General features: G+C 40.6%; 1 protein-coding gene across 5 annotated transcripts in view; it reads right to left on the reverse strand.

Annotated features, from left to right (window-relative positions):
• Positions 1-6,043: 6,043 nt before the first annotated feature.
• Positions 6,044-18,375, reverse strand: part of ripor3 (RIPOR family member 3) — a 227,936-nt gene continuing 215,604 nt past the window's right edge. For 4 of the 5 annotated variants that reach the window (XM_070896021.1, XM_070896019.1, XM_070896020.1 and 1 more), the window contains 4 exons: positions 17,768-17,970; positions 15,200-15,283; positions 7,985-8,075; positions 6,044-6,249 (listed from right to left, as the gene is read on the reverse strand). In XM_070896021.1, the coding sequence (XP_070752122.1) occupies positions 6,155-6,249; positions 7,985-8,075; positions 15,200-15,283; positions 17,768-17,970 (473 nt within the window). In that variant the 3' untranslated portion in view covers positions 6,044-6,154. Of the gene's footprint in view, positions 6,250-7,984; positions 8,076-15,199; positions 15,284-17,767; positions 17,971-18,375 lie in introns of those variants that run through there. The other variant, XM_070896022.1, reaches the window with a different exon arrangement.

Below are 18,375 nucleotides of genomic sequence, written 5' to 3' on the forward strand. Positions count from 1 at the left end.
TGTGAAATAAAGCTAATGCATTTTTCTAATCGCTTTTGGCTATCAGCCAATTGTCAATCAAAAATGTGGAAGATTCTTATGCTTGTATTCAACCTCTACGATAATTAATTTGGGGCTTATTTTTCATTGTCCAAATAAGGGTCTTCCTTTTAATTCCATGTGTACTTCCACCTCTGTTACCATCCCTTCCCCAATGCCTCCTTATTCAGCCACTGTACCTTATTTGCTGCTCATGCTGGACCACACTATGCACAGTTGTCTTCCATTTATTTGTTTCCACATGCAAAAACAGTCTTTTGTCGATTCTGCAGTTTCTCTGTGGGGTTTCTTGTATGCAGCTACTAAGATGATTCCGGGACTCTCGTAACATAATTATTTTTTAAAAGCAAGTTAGAGACTTTTACAAGGGTATACAAATCCTTCCCTTTCTGAAACAAATTTTGAATCTTTTTACCAGGATTTGAGACAAATAAACCAGAGAACCATGAAATGTGAACTGGCCAGATTCCAACTACTTGTGAAACCCTTGAATATTTAAGTTGAGAGGATTGTTATAAGAATATATGAACACTCGCATTGTTTGTAAAGCTGAAGCATGATGCACATGTTTCCCCACACCTACACACCAATTCATTCCATTGGCAATTTCAGCTCAGGTATTGCCATCTCGAGTGAGGCTGCGGAGTGTGTTTGCTTGAAGATCTGCTGGAATGAAAGCTGTCTGCGATAAGTCAATTTACTCTTCAAGGAGCAGCTAAGCCACCTGAAGTGAATATCTTATCTTCACTGAAATGTATGGCGAATAATGATTTTGATGATAAAACTGTCGACCTTTATTTTTCAAAATTCCGCTGCTGTTTCTGTCCACTTTTTTTTTAAATTCTCCCTTAGGAGAGAATGATCTGAACTTTGGAGTCAAATTCTATGCCTCATTATACTTCATTTTCATTCTCTCCACTGCCCTCTCCCCCTGCTCCCATGCACGTGCAAAAAAACTTGCCATTTGGGCCTCTTTAAGAAATTAGGTTCATTCCTGAGATTAGAGGGTTGACTTATAAATAAATACATGTTGGAGTTTAGAAGAATGAGAGATGGTCTTACTTGAAACATAACTTACTGAGGGGGCTCGACAATGTAGATGCAGAGAGGATGTTTCCACTCGTGAGGGAATCTAGAAATAGGGAGCATAGTTTAAGAATAAGCAGTCGCTCATTTAGAACTGTGATGAGGATTTTCTTCGGGTTGTAAATCTGTGGAATTCTTTGCCCCAGAGCGCTGTGGAGCCTGGGTCATCGAATATATTTAAGGTGGAGATAGATTTTTGAACGATAAGGGAGTGAAGGGTTATGGGGAGTAGGTAGGGAAGTGGAGCTGAGCTTAAGATCAGATCAGCCATGATTTTATTAAATGGCAGAGCAGGCCCGAGAGGCCAAGTGGCCTACTCTGCTCAAATTATGTTGTTATAATGAAGTTTCAATATCTCAAAATATGTTTTTCTTATTCTCAATAGAGAATTGTTTTGCTAAGATTAATAATCTGGATTTCAAATTTTGCTCATCCTGATGGACATTTCTATAAAGAGTGATTGCACTCCTCAAGTCTTTGAAATCTGTGCTGTAACTCTAAGAAACGATAATCACACAAGTTAGTCACACTCTATCAGTCATGGGACTGATCCACATCAAGGTAGTCTCTATTCTCTCTGACCAGGAAAATAAAACACTTGTTCCTAAATCCTCCACATCAAGTGCAGAAGATATTCTGGTACCATGGGCTGCTAAAGCATCTATCTTAAAGGCCTTCAAGTAGGGCATAATGTACTGTCTAAAAAAAGTTATTCTAGCCCAAATCCCTCTGATCTTGTGGCTTCAGTTATCCCACCAGGAATTCTGTTTTAAACAGATCCATAAGTCATTGAGAAATAACTGCACTGCTTGGCATAATATAGGCTGAAAGCATTATTTGGAAAAGATGACTCGACAGACCTGGGTAACTATAGGCCCATTAGATTGGCATTGGTAATGGGAACGATGCTTGAGGGGATCATTAGGGAGGCAATATATGAATACTTGGATGGAGGGGGACATATCTGGGCACCCAACGTGGCTTCAAATAAAGATCATGTCTTCCAAATTTGATACTTTTGAGTAAGTCACCAGCTGGTAGATAAAGGAAGCCCAATGGACATTGGGCTGTAATTTGCGGTCCCTGTGGACACATACTAGGTGTGTACCCATCCATAGGAGCCATGCAAGTCCCGTGTTTAGGCTCGCGTGTGTGCTAAAATTTATAACTTGCGATTTGGCAACATGTAAAATTTTGTTTTAATTATCTAATTAATGCCATTTTAATTCATTTTAAATATGCAATGTTTTTATTTATTTATTTGATGTCTAGATGTATTTTGGGGGTTATTCGTACTTAAGGGGAATCCCCATAAGTATGAATGGGGATTTCCTCCTTTGGTTGGGCCAGCCCATGGGTGAACCACATGCACCCTTGGGATATGTGGGCCTGCACGTAGAGGCTCAGGACTGTAAGTCTCCGTGGATCCTGAGGCAGAAGGTAAATGCATAGATTTTTTTTCTACTCGTAGGCATCCACCCGTGGAAAGCCTCCGACCGCAAATTCAGCCTCATTGTCATCTAAGACTTTCAAAATGAGGTACCACACAAGAGGCTTCTTTACAAGATTTAAACCTCAGGTATTAGTGATACTATATTGAGCTGGATTGAAATCTGGCTGGAAGGATGCAGACAAAGTAGTTATAGATGGATTTGGATCTGTTTGGAGACCAGACACCAGTGGTGTCCCGCAGGGATCAGTGTTGGGACCATTGATCTTTATTATTTTTATTAATTTTCTAGATGTGGTGTTGGGACCATGATCTGCAAATGTGTAGATGATACCAAGATCTGTGTGAGTGTTAGAAAGAAATACTTGCATTTATATAGCACCTTTCATGGCCATCGGGCTGTAAACGATGTTCCACTGCTCCAAGAGGATCTTAATGTGCTGGGGGATTGGGCTCATGACTGGCAAATGATGTTTGATATGGAAAAGTGTAATGTTATGCATGTGGGCAGAGCTAATGCTCAACATACATACACCCATCAAGGAAAAGTACTAAAAAAGGTGGAGGAAGAGCGGGATCTGGGCATTCTAGTGCATACATCTCTAAAGGTTCATGAGTAATGCCATGCAGTGATAACTAGAGTGAATTGGGTGGTGGGGTGCATTCATAAGACGATTAATTATGATACAAGATATACTGTTTTGTCCTACAAGACCGCAGTCAACACTGTCCAGTTTTGGTTTTCTCGTATGCTGGGTGATACTGAGGCTTTGGAAAGGTTGTGTCAGCTGTGGCTCAGTTGGTAGTGCCCTCGCCTCCGAGTCAGAAGGTTGTAGGTCCAAGTCCCACTCCAGAGATTTGAGCACAGCAATCTAGGCTGACATTCCAGTGCAGTACTGAGGGAGTGCTGCGCTATTGGAGGTGATGCTTTCAGATGAGACGTTAAACCAAGACCCTGTCTGCTCTCAGGTGGACGTAACATATCCCATGGCACTATTTTAAAGAAGAGCAGGGGTGTTATCCCTAGTGTCCTGGCCAATATTCATCCCTCAATCAACATCACTAAAACAGATTATCTGGTCATTATCACATTGCTGTTTGTGGGAGCTTGCTGTGTGTAAATTGGCTGCCATGTTTCCTACATTACAACAGTGACTACACTTCAAAAGTACTTCATTGATTGCAATGCACTTTAGGACATCTAGTGGTTGTGGAAGGTGCTATATAATTGCAAGTCTTTTTCTATTAGACTAATTCCCAGTTTAAAGCATCTTGGTTATCTAGATAGGCTAAAAGAGCTGGGATTCTACACTTTAGAGGACTGTAGACTTTTGGGTAATCTGATCGAGGTTTATAAGATAATGAAGGGAATAGTTTGTGTTTAAGTTGACCGTTTGTTCCAATTAAATGAGTTAGAGCGGACCAGCAGCCAAAATTTAAGTTGTATAAGGCCAGATCTAGGTTAGATGTTAGGAGGTGGTGGTTTTCCCAGAGAATAGTGGACCTCAAACAGGCTGCCGCCTCGTGCAGTGGATAAAGTGATGGCATGGAGAGAACAATGAATGAATGGTAGAAAGCAGAGAGTAAGAATAAATTGATGTTTTAAAATGTGCTCAATGTAGCTTGTGGTGTGCCCTTGGAAATTCTCTATATGCATATGATTTAAACAGAGGAAAAATACAATTTGATGAATTAGGAACTATGTCAATTAAAGAAAAATGTGGAAGCTTCCAAGAGGACATAGGAAAGTGGCAGATATGTGGCAAATCCACTTCTATCTTGATAAACTTGCATTGAATATTGTACATTGGGGAAAATTAATGGAGAATGGGAATATTACCCCAAATGGTAAATTCTCAATGGAGCGAAAGATGATGGAGATCCAGTGGTACTGATGCACAGATCTCCAAAAGCAATACTGGAAGTGGAAAAAGCCATAAAAATAAGGATAGTTGTCTGCAGGCCATTGTTGTATCTCCTGGTAGCAACCAGATTAAGATTAGCCAAGAGGTTGCATGATTGGAGCTGATCTTAACATCACATAACTATCCACCTCCATCTTCTTTCCCAATATGGTATAACTGTTGTATCTGGAAAATTAATGAAAGGGGAAAATTTGTAAAATTAACCACCATTAATGTGTCTCATTTGATTGAAATTTATCCTTCACAACGCTCTCTTCCACTCCGTCTTGGATTGCCTAGAATCCATAATTTATTTTTAAACAGGGTGTCAATTTTCCATTCTCTTACTTGAGCTTTGATACTACTTCCAGAAAATGATTCTGAAAAAACAGACTATTTAAGCAGTGTGGGAATGAGGAACATCACATGGATGGTACAATTCTGACCTTCCTATCCTGGGTAATGGATAATTATATTGCAATGTATGTGATGGATCACCACACCGTGGTTGGTAATCCTACTTTTCATTGTTCTGAATTAAGGATAAATACAGCAGTTTATTTGTACGATTCAACCTACTTCATTCTATTACAAAGCAATCCATCATTTAGCTTTTTTTTTAAAAAAAACTTGTTCAACAGGATGTATTCATTCATGGAAATCCATCACATGTGGGAGTCTCCAAACCAACCTCGTGGCTGAACCTGGGTCCAGGTTGGCAAGTGTTGAGGTTTAGGAACTCCCCTCTCTTTTTCCCCAAGTATATGCAAGTGTGCTGCTGGACTTGAACCTTTAATGTGTAGTTTACCCTCACAAAGCACCAATAAACATTGTCCTTGTCCAGTTTGGACCATCCTACCTGTTTTGGTGGAGAAAATCTCAAGTGACAGTTTTACCCCATCAGAGTAGAGTCTGCCACAGAGCATTGACTCCATTGCATCATCCTAGCATCAGGCGTTTTGTCTTGAAGTCCACTCAACCCAAAAACACCCCACTCATCACTTTTTCCATTCATACCTCCAAAAAGGATAGAGAATAATTAATCATTTAGATAATTGAGAACTGCAGATCTGAGCACTGCAGGTGCAACATAAGCAATAATTTGTTCCAAGTGGCAACTTTAAAGCAACTTGTTTCCAAAACCTGAACTGTTTCCATTTCCAAATCAAATGTGTTTTTTCAGGATTTTATAAGTTTTGTAGTGAGTTTTTTAAATCCTTAACTGAATAAATGGTAAATTTGTAACCAGCAAGGCAGTTTTGCAATATAATCTGTCTTTCTATTGTACTTTATGCTGTACTGACATTTTAACCTAATGAAGTTAGTGGCAACATCAACTTTTGAATATTTGGGATTAGCCATTATAAAAAATAGAATATAAGAATCTAAAACTTATTGCTGTCTAAAGAATATTTGCATGTTGGATCGACAGTAAAAAGCAGTGCAGCTACTTGGTGTGGATCAATGATCTGAATCGCTCCACTTTACTGCACACCAATATCCTAGACTGGAGAGTGAATAACCATTTGCATAAGACAAAAAAATAAATGTTGCATTTTGTGACTTTTCAAATTTTTATACAATATAGACACAGTATAAGCACAATTATGGAACACAACCACATTATCTACAGATGTCTGTTGTAGTTGATTTAAATTTTTTTAAAGTTCAATATTTAGAGAATGGTAATTTGAGTAGTTGCGTTTTTGTTCATGCCTTCTTCGTACCATAGACTGTCCACCTTCTCGAAGGCCAAACGACCTTTTGGACCTGAACAATGAAATGAAAGATAATCTAAGTAATGTATTAGCAGAGATCTACATGTTTTTTTAGTTTTACTAATAAATTGTTTAAAATCATCCAGTTTGAGAATTTTGCCAATTTTCTCAAAATGAATAGTTACCAACAGAGAAATGCACAGGCATTTCATGAAATTGAGTTGCCAGTCAAACATGGGAAAACACCCAGGGCTCTACACAGAAGCATAAGGGGAAAAATGGATGTCGAGCCAAAGGGGGAGATAGGATGGTTGATCAAAAGCTTGGTCAGAGAGAGAGGAGTGTGAAGGAAGGTGGATGGGCACAGGAGTTTAGGAAGTGAGTTCCAGTTTATGTAGCTTATGCACTGAAGGCATAGCTACCGATGACATGGTAAAAGGGGTTGCACAAGAGGCCAGAGTGTTAGCAGGGAGGGGTTAAGTACTGAAGAAAGTTAATGATGGGGAAGAGTAAGGCTGATGGTATTTAAATGCAAAGATGATGATTCTAAATTTGAGGCATTGGACCAGGAACCAGTGTAGATCAGTGAGGACAGGAGTGATGGGTCAGCAGGATATGGTACAGGGTCAATTGCAGAGTTTACAGAGGGTGGAGGAAGAGAGGTTGGCCAGGTGAGCATCGGAATAACTGAATCTGGAAGTGACGGCCATAATGAGTGTTTCAATGGCAGAGGAGCTTATGTTTAGGATGGAGGCAGGCAATGTTACTAAGATGGAAGTAGGCAGCTTTTTGAATGGAAAGGTTATTGTGTTTAAACTCAGTTCGTAGTTCAATAGGACATAGTTTATGAGCAGTCTGGTTTAGCGTGAGACATAGCCCGGGGATGAGGATGGAGTCAGTGACAAGGATACGGAGTTTGTGCTGGGAGCCAAAGGCGATGTTTATCTTCCCAATGTTTGGCTGGAGGGAATCACTGCTCTTCTGAGACTTTATATCAGACCAGCAGTCTGAAAGTCTATTGAGATTGCATTTCAAAGTAATTCATTGTGTGCTTCTATGTGATGAGGCATAAATCTAATTACTGTATTATGTAAGTTGCACTACAGTTTTCTTCTTTTGATTATCCTATTGAATTTACAATAAGCCTTGCATGCAAAATGGGGTACATTTGGAATGTGAAACAATGCTGTACTAGAGGATGTTGAGCCGCAGGTTGCAAATCCTGTTGCATTATGCACTTTTAAGTTTGAAGACGAGAAGTCAATGGGAGTGGCAATATTTGCAGGGGATTTCCTACATGAAAATGTGTGATAACCACTTTGTTGCTGAACCAACTAAATATGCAAACAATGCCATTCAGAAGTGTTGAGAAAAAATTTGATTTGTGGTTCATTCAACCGCTTAGCAAATCTTTCCGGGAAAGCAGTTGAGAAATCCAAACTATGAAGGTCCTAGCTTTGATCCCCAATACGGGCTGTGTGAGTTGATCTTGGCTGGGGCAGCAGTAGGTAGCTTCAGTGCAGAAAAATTGGACCCATTTCATGCTCCACATCATCCAGCCACCTCTAGTGAAAATGCCTCAGTGTGGATGTTGTGAGGGGATTAGGCCCACTGGTGATGTCCTCATAATGGAATAGTTACCAGCACTCTCAAAGCTAACATATGAATGATGGCCACTTAGATGAGGTACGAGAGGGCAGGTGTTACTTTTTGAATTGTACTCGACAGGGAGAATAGCAAATTGGTGAGAAAAGAATAGATTTATATTTTTTTAAAAACACCATTACCAAAAGAAAGGAGGGCTTCTCGTGCTGCATCACGCACATTTGCTTTTTGAGAATGACACAGGAGGACAATCTGTTCAATGCTTTCCACAGCCTTGAAGGAAGGAAAAACAAGTTAAGATCCCATTCAACGTAATCCACCACCTATGATTAAAAGCTAGTTTAATAGTTCTGTTCCAATTTTGAGCAGCTCCCAACAACTTTTGTGTTTACAGCACAAGGCAACTTCATAATGCCGTATTTTTCATCGGCTGTCCAGTTCCAAGTATTTCTGTTCACTCCGAAAGGCAGAATGCCCCATATTGTCAGACTATTGCTCGAACTGAAACTAGTAACCAAATTTGCTACCACAAAGTCTACTCAGTAACAAGAAACTAGTGGCACAAATACTTCTAAATAGATTGAATCAATGCACAAGAAGTTAAATAGCTTCAGAACATATTTCTTACACCGTTCAATCAATCAAGACTTTTGGATTGTAGATTTCTGAAAATTATTTCATGTGGGAAGGTCATGTAATTATCTGGAGGAGAGTTGAAAGCTGAACTTGTGCATTGAACTGAGGATGCCTCTGCTCTTACCCCTTCCCCTCCCTCTCAGTCGCCTGTGAGTGGAGATGCTCCCGGACGTTCGTAATAAAGATCGTTATACTTTGCCATCCGTCTCTGTCTGCTAATTTCGAGAATTGCTACGTGGGCTGGGGCGAACGTCGACCCTCTATCAGTGGGCCCGCTCGTGGGAGAGGAAGCCTTCCCATTTCCCCCTTACATTTGGCGCTGCGAGCAGGGTACGGACTTCCCGAACGGAACAATGACCCAGCTGTTGGGGTGAGTATGTTTTAATTTACCACCTTCAAGTTAGAGCTGTGGCATTGTAAACCGCAAGGGAAGGACATCCGTACAAAAGAACCATCTGTAGTGAGTCCTGGAGGGATGGAGACGGAGGACAAGGACAATCTAGGGGTAAAAGGGGGTCAAAAGGTGCATCCTAAAACGCGCGCGTGGAGGTAGCACGGCAGTGCGATCAGGGTACGACGCAAGGGAAGATATAGAGGGAGAGGGAGGTCTATTGACCCGAAGCGGTACGAGCGCACGGTGCTGAGACGAGAGAGGGAATAGAGACAACGTCCCTGGGCAGTGACGGGATATATTGACCCAAAGCGTGCAGTGGTACGAGTGCACGGTGCCAAGGGAAGACATATAAATAGCATCCTGCATACCTGACACGAATTTAAGGGAGTACCCAAGACCCTCATAGCCTGAAGAAGATGGGTAACATGGCTAGTAAAAAGGCGAATAAAACCAATCATTAATTGTAACTTGCGTAATTACGTAAGGCCATAAAAAAGCTGATAATGACTATCTTAAGTGACATATGGATCCAAAATTAGAACCAGCCAATCAATTAATAAGCTTTGTTGAATGAAGAGACTTTTGTGAATGTCTGTCGTTGAGTGAGAGTCCCTGTGTGATTTTTTGACTGCGGAATGAACTTTTCATGTTTTCCAAACCTTTGTAGTGTTGTCCTGTATGTGGGAAGTTTTAAGTTAGAAACGCAGGTGTGGATTTATTCGGTAAGTTATGGAGCTAGGAAATGCTCAAAGGATAGGTTTGTTGAGCAGAAAACAGCAAGCTTTAGCAGTTTAGAAGAGACATTGTAACGACCTTGAAACTGGAATTTGAGATATCGAAAAGCAGCCCTCCGTGTAAAATACAAAACTTAATTTGAAGAAAGGAGATCTGAAAAAAAAAAAGACGTAACGTACTAAATAGGTGCTGACAAAAAAAATGGGTGTTTGCGATGGAAAAAGACATACTAGTTGATATCGGCTGTGAAAAGAATATTGGTTTAATTGGAAAAAAAAAAAGAATTTGAAGAGGTAAAAGACACTCTCCATTGATGGACGTTGTTTATCAAGAAAAGTCCCGAACAGTCTAAACCAGCAGGAGGGTTTTGAAAATAACGAGGAGAAAAGATCTAAGCTATGTGAACTCAGCACAGAAAGGAAAACTGGGAATTAGAGAACCTTACTGAATTTTTAAATTCTTATGGAACTGGCACGGAAGTTTAGATTTTGTGCTGAGAGAGAGAGAAATAAAACACAAGATTTGCCCAGCGAATGGGACCGTAAAATAAAATGAAATGTTGGAATGTATACAGCTTGTGTGAAAATTGGATTTCAGTAAACAAAATAGCTATTAAAAATGTGTGGTCTCGTTTTAAATCAAAAAAAAAATCTTTGGCAAGTACTTGAATTAGAAGTTAAAAAAAAATTTGGAGTTTAATCTAAAATGCCGTCTTTCCTGATGAGAAGACTGTTATTATGACGGCTTTACTAATGATTTCTGCTGTTTTAACGGATTCCTAATTTCTAAGCAAGTTTTGAAGGCACAAAGACTTAAAAAATAATTTTTTGGATGATTACGTGAAGTCACATAATGACATCAGGCTTTCTTATAAACCTGTAAAGGAGTTAACCCTTTCCATTGACAGCTGTTTTATACTGGACATTATTAATTTGGATTTCTAAATAGAATAAAAAAGGCTCACCTGACAGATAGAGGAAATGGTGGGATAGTCAGAATAAAAATAAAAACAGAACTAGCCTATGTAATAATACTCGCCTGATACAAATAAAAGAAAGATACTCAAACAAAACAAATTCAAGAGTTAAAGGCTAAGATAAATAAGCTGGAAGAGATTTTTTTTTTTAAATGGGACCAGACGGATAATGCAGTGCGCAGCCATAGCACCATCACCTACGGTAATAGAGCCCATGGTGGATAAGTGTAGTCCACAAACCCAACCTAACCCTTACCTCCGATTTCACAGAGTGACCTCAACATGCATGGACGGAAGATGAGTAGACCAGAACCTAACACCTGGTGACGACCAGGCTATCTGTTTAAAATTTGCAGATAAAACACTCACCGAGATGGGACCGCAATGGCTACTTCGACTGTGGAGACTCAGGATACTGGGAACCTTAAGGCCCACGCAAGCACTGGATAATACAGATGGACTACGAGAGATATAGCACACGCAGGAAAGACACTACTACATGAACTAGCTTTGTTTAATTTAACTGCCGAAATATGCATCCCAGCAGCCAAGGACTGGAGCAAGGACAGAACTTATTTTAATGTATGGCTATGTATAGTGTATTAAGTAAGGTTGTAATGCAGCAGACTGCCGCTGCTATGGGTGCCAGTATGGAGAAGGGCGCAGAAATCCAACTGGATGGAATTTCAGTTCTAGAAGCTCATGCCTGGGCGGACGAAGCTGCAAAACAAGCAGCCAAACCCACCCCGCAAGAGAAACAGAAGGGTGGGAACAGAACAGAACAAAAAGGGGGGCGGATGGAGTGTGAAGCCCTACCACTGCCCCAACAACCACCCTGGGGACAACAAATCTTCCCAGCACAACCACGCAAGTTCGTCCATAAGCCCGTCCATAAAGACTGAGGCCAAAGGGGGGCTAGTAATAAAAGAATCTAAAGAAAGGATATAATTAGGATGCGTCAGCGACTACTTAACCTAAATCTAATGGATATCGTTCTTCCTAGCTTCTGTGGGAATGAAACTATAAAGTCTATACCAGAACCTGGCACAACGGATCCTCGAAGGCCCAGAGTCCACTACCCTGAGATATCTGACCGGGCTAACAACTTAATGGCGTAGTCTTGAGGGGTTTACTGGGGAGGGACTTGGATAACCAAGCCCTACATGCGCGGTGGGGAGATGGCGTGGAAGGGGAATTGTTACAGGTGGCCCATATGATGTAACAAAGGGAGACCCCTGATACCAGATCGATAATATCGGTGAAGTAAGAAACCAAACTCGGTTGCGTTACCATCAGCCTGCCAGACGGGTGATTAAAGTTAACAATAGTACCAGAGGCATTACCATAACCGACTGTTATAAAAATAACCAAGTGGTTTCATGTCGAAGTACGCCACGAATGACAAATGATGAGTGCGGATTCCACCAGATAAACGGATGTATGCTGAGTATTACTCCTCTTGAACAAGATCTGGAGACCATCACTGCCCCGCAAGGGAACGGAGAGTGGTGCGTGAGCACGGGGGCAGCCAACTTAACCATATACATCCTGAGACAACGGAAATCATCCACGGAACAATACCGGAATTAAATGAGGAACAATTACGTCTGGTGCAAGGAATCCAGAATCAAAGATAGACAACTTACAAAGAGACACTAACGCAATGCTGGCTGATCAGCCCTGGTACTCAAAGCTGTGGGACATTGGACTTGATAATCAAATTCACCCATGGATAAAAATAATATCACATGTACTTATAGTAATACAGGGCCTGGTTCTGATGGTCATGATGGGATTAACGTGCACGAATTAAACAGGTCAAACGATACGACAGGGCACGCACTATGATTAAGGCCATAAGGGATGAAAATTTAAGCAGTCCTACAGGAAGGACTTACCTTATATAACTCTGTGGGAAGGTTTCAGGAGGTCCCGAAGCTTGGGAGATGGCCACCCAGGTGAACGTATGGCCAGCTTGGCGTATAGCCAAGGGCCAAAAGGGTGGAATTGTAAGAGAAATTTGGCATTAGGGGTACCAGCGGGACAAGGGTTAAAGTGCTGGTTCCTGCAATGGCCCATAAGGAGGTAAAAGGCCTCTCTTCGGCCTTGTACCAAGGCTCCAGAAGTTATCAATTCAATAATATTCCGACAGGATACGATGTGAGAACCTAAACAGACATTGATAAGACCTTGCGAAGAAGCTCGAGGCGACTCACAGGCACCAAGGAAATGTATAACAAATTCCGACCTAATGAAGTCATTCTAGTCACGGCCTAAAGCGGTCACGAGGGTCTTGGCCTGTCGATCCAAAGTAGCACTGATAAGGTAGTCCAATTAGAGAAGTAGCACTGATAAGGTAGTTCAATTAGAAATCTAGGAAGGTCTTGTCCGGGAATAGAGGGGTTTTGAAATGTATAAAAGTTGTATGATTGTGCTGTTCGGGGAGCATCTCCACTCACAGGCGACTGTGATAAGAGGTGTTCCCGGACGTTCGTAATAAAGATAGTTATACTTTGCCATCCGTCTCTGTCTGCTAACTTTGAGAATTGCTACGTGGGCTGGGGCGAGCGCCGACCCTCTATATCAGTGGGCCCGCTCGTGGGAGAGGAAGCCTTCCCATCTCCCCCTTACACCCTCCGCTCCCCTCTCAGCATTCCGAAGAGACCACTCCCTCTGACACCCTGGTCTATTCTACTGTCACCCCGAGCATCCCCTCCCTTTCCCATGGCACTTTCCTGTGCAAGTGTGGGAGATGCAATTACTGCCCTTTTACCTCCTCCCTTCCCACTGTCCAAGGCCCAAAATATTCCTTCCAGGTGAAACAGCAATTTACTTGTACTTCTTTCAATTTAGTATACTGTATTCGCTGCTCACAACGTGGTCTCCTCTACATTGGAGAGATCAAATGCAGATTGGGTAACCACTGTGCACCTCCATTCAGTCCATAAGCGTTTCCCCAAGCTTCCGGTCACCTGTCACTTTAATTCTCCGCTCCACTCTGACCTCTCCATCCTCAGACTCCTGCACTGTTCCAATGAAGCTCAATGTAAGCTCGAGGAACAGCACCTTACCTTTCGTTTAGGCACTTTGCAGCCTTCTGGACTCAACATCGAGCTCAACAATTTCAGGCCTTAACCTCTGCCCATATTTTGCTCTTATGTATTTTTTCTCTGTTACCCATGGTAGCTGGTAATTATCCTGCCATTCACACCCTATCTAAACTAATCTTTTCCTAACTTCTGCCATTATCATTTTGAATCGGCCCATCATCCCTTTTATGTCCCAAAACTCTCCTGTCTTCCACCCTATCACAGACCTTCCCTTTTGTTCTTTCCTCCCCTCCTCCTTTCAGTGCTCCTCAAGAATCTGTTCTTTCGAACATTCGCCGGTTTTGATAAAGGGTCATTGACCTGAAATGTTAACTCTGCTTCTCTCCACAGATGCTGCATGACATGCTGAGATTTCCAGCATTTCAGATTTCAGCATCCATGGTATTTTGCCTAGTAATGTAATGTCTTTACATTAAAAGATATCTTTCATGTCACAGGTATTAAGTTTGAGACATTATGGCCTTGGCTTTCCAGCCCAGTCCTGCCAGTTTTCTAGTAGACAGGGCTGTAAATGTGTGGAGGGACACATTCTGTTGCATCCCCACCTCACTTCCACTTTTTAAGAGGCCAGTCCCTGCAGCATCAACTGATCCCACCCATATCCAGGTGGGTGGAATGAAATAGTATGGTGATGATGAGAGAAACAAGACCTCCACTATTGAGCCTTAGTGTCTAACATTCAAAAGTCGACACAGGGTTTTTGGCGCATTAAAAAAAGAGGGACTTGAGCAAGTGCTCTCCGAGCATGCTCCATCAGTGAAAAAAGAAGTTTTCCACCGAAAAAATAATTTCTTCAGGCAGTTCAGTGGCTACCTCATCATTGCGCTATAGCAGACTCCCCAAGGCCTACCACAGCAAGTCACTGTCCCCAAGTCGGGCGTGAGTTCTCAGCACAGGCTCGGGAGCCCGTCTCCCTTGCATATTATCCCAGGCTGGAAATATGGCAGGATCAAGGGAGATAATACTGGTATCGGTGCAAGTGCTACCTTCCCAGAGATCCCCACCGCCCCAATTTGAAAAGCTTAGGCCTAATGTATTTCAAGATATCCCCTGATTGGTTGGAATAAAGAATAACATTTCAAAGATGTGAGCTACTAACCCAGTGAAATTTAATTAAATTAAATAGTTCCATTAACAACCCCTCTTTGAAGCTTAAAAACTATCTCTAGAACTATTTTGGTATTGTTTTTCCGCCTCACGAAGATAATTCTTTTTAAGATTCCAGCTAATTGAAGGCTTCTTTAAATTCACAATATACTGACCTTTCTGAAAGGTTCTATGAAATAGATATAAAAACATTTTATTGTTTAAAGCAAGACAGACCTTTGCTTCTATTATAGGTTCATGTCAGTTTTAAATGTTAACATACATTAATCATAAAGGGTAACTTATTTGTTTTTATGGGTTTATACACACCATTAATACAAAATAATTCATTTTGCATTTATGACGGGTATCAAGAACTTACATTTTATTTATTTGAATAGTTGCTAATATATTTTGGTGCTGTCAATAGCAGCTCTAAATGTACAAACCCTTAACTTACTTTCAGCTGTTTAAGTGCCATGCAGGCAGCTCTCCGGAGTTGCATATCTTTTTCTTGCAAGCTTTCTGTGTAATAGGCCAAAGCCTGAGAAATGTAAAATTGGACTGGTGAGTCAGCTATAAATGTTAAAATTACAAATACATTAACTATATGAATCCACAGCACAAATTGCCACTAAATTAACATTTAGGCAACAGTGATGTATTTCTGTGATGAGCACAAAAATGGTCTTTAAAAATAAACAAATAAGTTTTAATGCAGTCTGCTGATAATGTTGTATTATAAGAGGTGAAGTGCTTTTTGAATAGTTTTAAACATCATTCATATTTTTAGTTTGCTCCCATTGCCTAATTTTATCCTCTTTCCAGACCAGCTGTCACCATGAATCATGAGAAGGGTACGATAGCCCAAACTCTGGCCAGTATCGATGCTGCTCTCTGATCATCAAGAGGCATGTGCCAAGTTGTCAATCCTCTATGGATGAAATATCTCTCTCGTGCCAAAAAATACATCCATGCAGAACGCGTGAAGCAAACTGATACACGAGCAACCGCTTTCTGGTCAAATGAATCCTTGTAAACATTGGGACAGATTTTGCTGAAGCGAGACATTGCACAGCATGCCCCCCCCCCCCACCCCCCGTTAGTTGGAGTTGTTTGTGTACGTGTAGGTCTTTTAAAAGTTTTGCCCTCAAAGTTACTCGAAGTGTGAGCTGATAACAGTGCAGCGAGGGCAACAGGGCATCTGGGACTTTGGTGAATAACAGGACAAACAGTGGCCTGGAATCTGTGATCAATGGCGAAGCGAGGGCGTTTGACGCTGGCCCTGAAGCACACTTCCCACAAAGATCTCACGAGCTCTGTGTCGAGAACTTATGAGTTTACGACATTCAATTCAAATCAGCAGAGTTTAGTGGGAATCCCCTTGTGCGAACTGCTGTGACATCAATAAGCTGTTTAAGTAGCCAATCAAAACGCAGAATTCTCACAGTGAACAAGGAAGTGAATAATATTTTAAAATTCTAACTTTGTTAAAATGTTCGAGAGAGCAAAACAAAGATTGGGGCACTCAAATGGGGAAATGGCAAACCTGAAAAAAAGATAAACAATCTTAAAAAAAAATATTTTTAACGTTCTTTAAACATTTAAATTTTTATTAAAATGGATAAATGTCATATTGCACACAATTAAAATTAATTTTTCAAGCCCATAACTGTTGTTTAGCAGTCAATAAGCTGTTAAAAACCCTAGTTGCACCTAATCACTGGATCTAACATTTAGTGGGGAATTTAACAGCGTAATTACTGCAGAAGAGCCGAAGTTGATCAGTTTCCCTGATTTGAGTGATTTCACTGATTGCCGGCTCTGTAGTGGGTGGGGGTGTTGGTGTGGGTTGGGGCGCGGAGAAGCAGGTGCACAGCGCAGCCTGTGTCGGAGCTGTGAATGACAGACTATGTGCCTGTGCATGCACTAAATCCTGAAGTTGCGGTCAGGTTCAAAAGCAGAATGATGGCGAATGCTGCCAGTTCGCCCACATTCGGACTGCAAATTCTGGGCCAGTGGATCTCCCTAACCAGAGTATCTTCTTAACAACGAGATTAAAGGATTGAGACAGAAATGGAGGAAGGACTGAGAAAGAGATTAAGTTAGAGTGGGTGGATTCAATGTCAAATCAGGTACAGAAAGAGAAATAGAGGGACTGGAAGAGTGGATTAAGAAAGAGACAAAGAAAAACAAGTAGAAATAAAATTACAGTTTACATTTAAAATCTAAACCAATTAACAACCTGAAGAAAGGAATACTTATAATTGTTCACTTTCTTGGCAAGAGATTGATTGGCAGTCATTAACAATTATCACATCATCTAACTGTTAATTACAAGATTTAACTTTCAGTGGTGACTTTAATGGACAATTAATGTGCAATTGTGCAAACTTCATGAAAATCGTGGGGAGGTTAAGGGCAAGATGCTGCTTTCATAAAGCTAATGGAGGAGCGGCACAAATCAGCCAGCAACTTGTGGCGATTCACAATTCACGGGGTATCTCTCCCTCACAACAAGTTGCTGGCCGATTTGCTCATTAATAGTGTGCATTGTGCAGACGCCATTATTATTTCAGCAAAAACTGGACCATTATTTCTCAGTTCATTGAAAGCTTTGTTTATGTTTCTTTTCAAATGTCTTATACTTTAATAAGGAATGAGACTAAATATTACTTTTTACAACCTGGTGTTTTTCTCTTGATTACCTCATTTTCCTATTTATTTCTTTAAGTATCTGTGTAAACCTATTTTCACTTTTTTAATAACTGTCTATTTATACTGTTATCCACTTTGTTTAAACTTGCTTAGAGCAACTGCCATTTCACATTCAAAGCTAAAATATGTAAATCAGAGTGTTCCATGAGTACAACTCTAGATAGTTTTCTTACATGCCCAGTGTAGCTCATCAGAACTAAATATTATTAATGGCTTGTAATTTACAAGTCAGGCTAAAATACAGCAACATTTATATTTTCGTCCTTTTAAAATGCTATTTATTCACAGCATAAGAATGATAAATGCTTACCTTTGCTCTAAAAAGGTTATTTGCTAAAGCACTACGAAGAAATGAGGTTACAGTTTCAGTGACCTTGGGGTTGTCCTCTAACTGAAGAATGCTGATTGACTGCAAGGTTTGGTTCAGAGGCTGTAGCTCAGACACTAACTTTTCTTTTAACTTTTTCAGTGTCTTAATCTTCTGTGTAGTTTGTAATGCTTCAGGGAGAAACACTAAAAATACAAGGAGTAGAAAAGTCAAAAAAAGGGAAATACAATTTGTGCAAAGCCTTGAATAATTCAAGTTATTCTTAGTCAATGTGCTATTTCCCAAGAGGATTCGATTTTTTTTTAGAAATGTTCATTTTCGAAGCGTTTATTCAGTCATGCAGTAAAGTCCAGGATTTGTCCTTATTCAATTACATGCATTTGCCACTATTTATGTACAGAAGTCTGAATTAATTGCAAACTCCTCTAAATCAGCCAAAGTATATGAATTTAACAAAAAGAATCTGTTAAGGGGAAGATGTTTGCTCATTGTCGTTATACCCTGGTTTGCTCAGATGAGCTTGAAATCAGCATCCTGATCTAACCATTGGGAAGCATCATTTTTTTTGATTAGTGACAAATCCCATTTTC

Source organism: Pristiophorus japonicus, chromosome 12, assembly GCF_044704955.1.
Source record: "Pristiophorus japonicus isolate sPriJap1 chromosome 12, sPriJap1.hap1, whole genome shotgun sequence".
NCBI classification, from domain to species: domain Eukaryota; kingdom Metazoa; phylum Chordata; class Chondrichthyes; family Pristiophoridae; genus Pristiophorus; species Pristiophorus japonicus.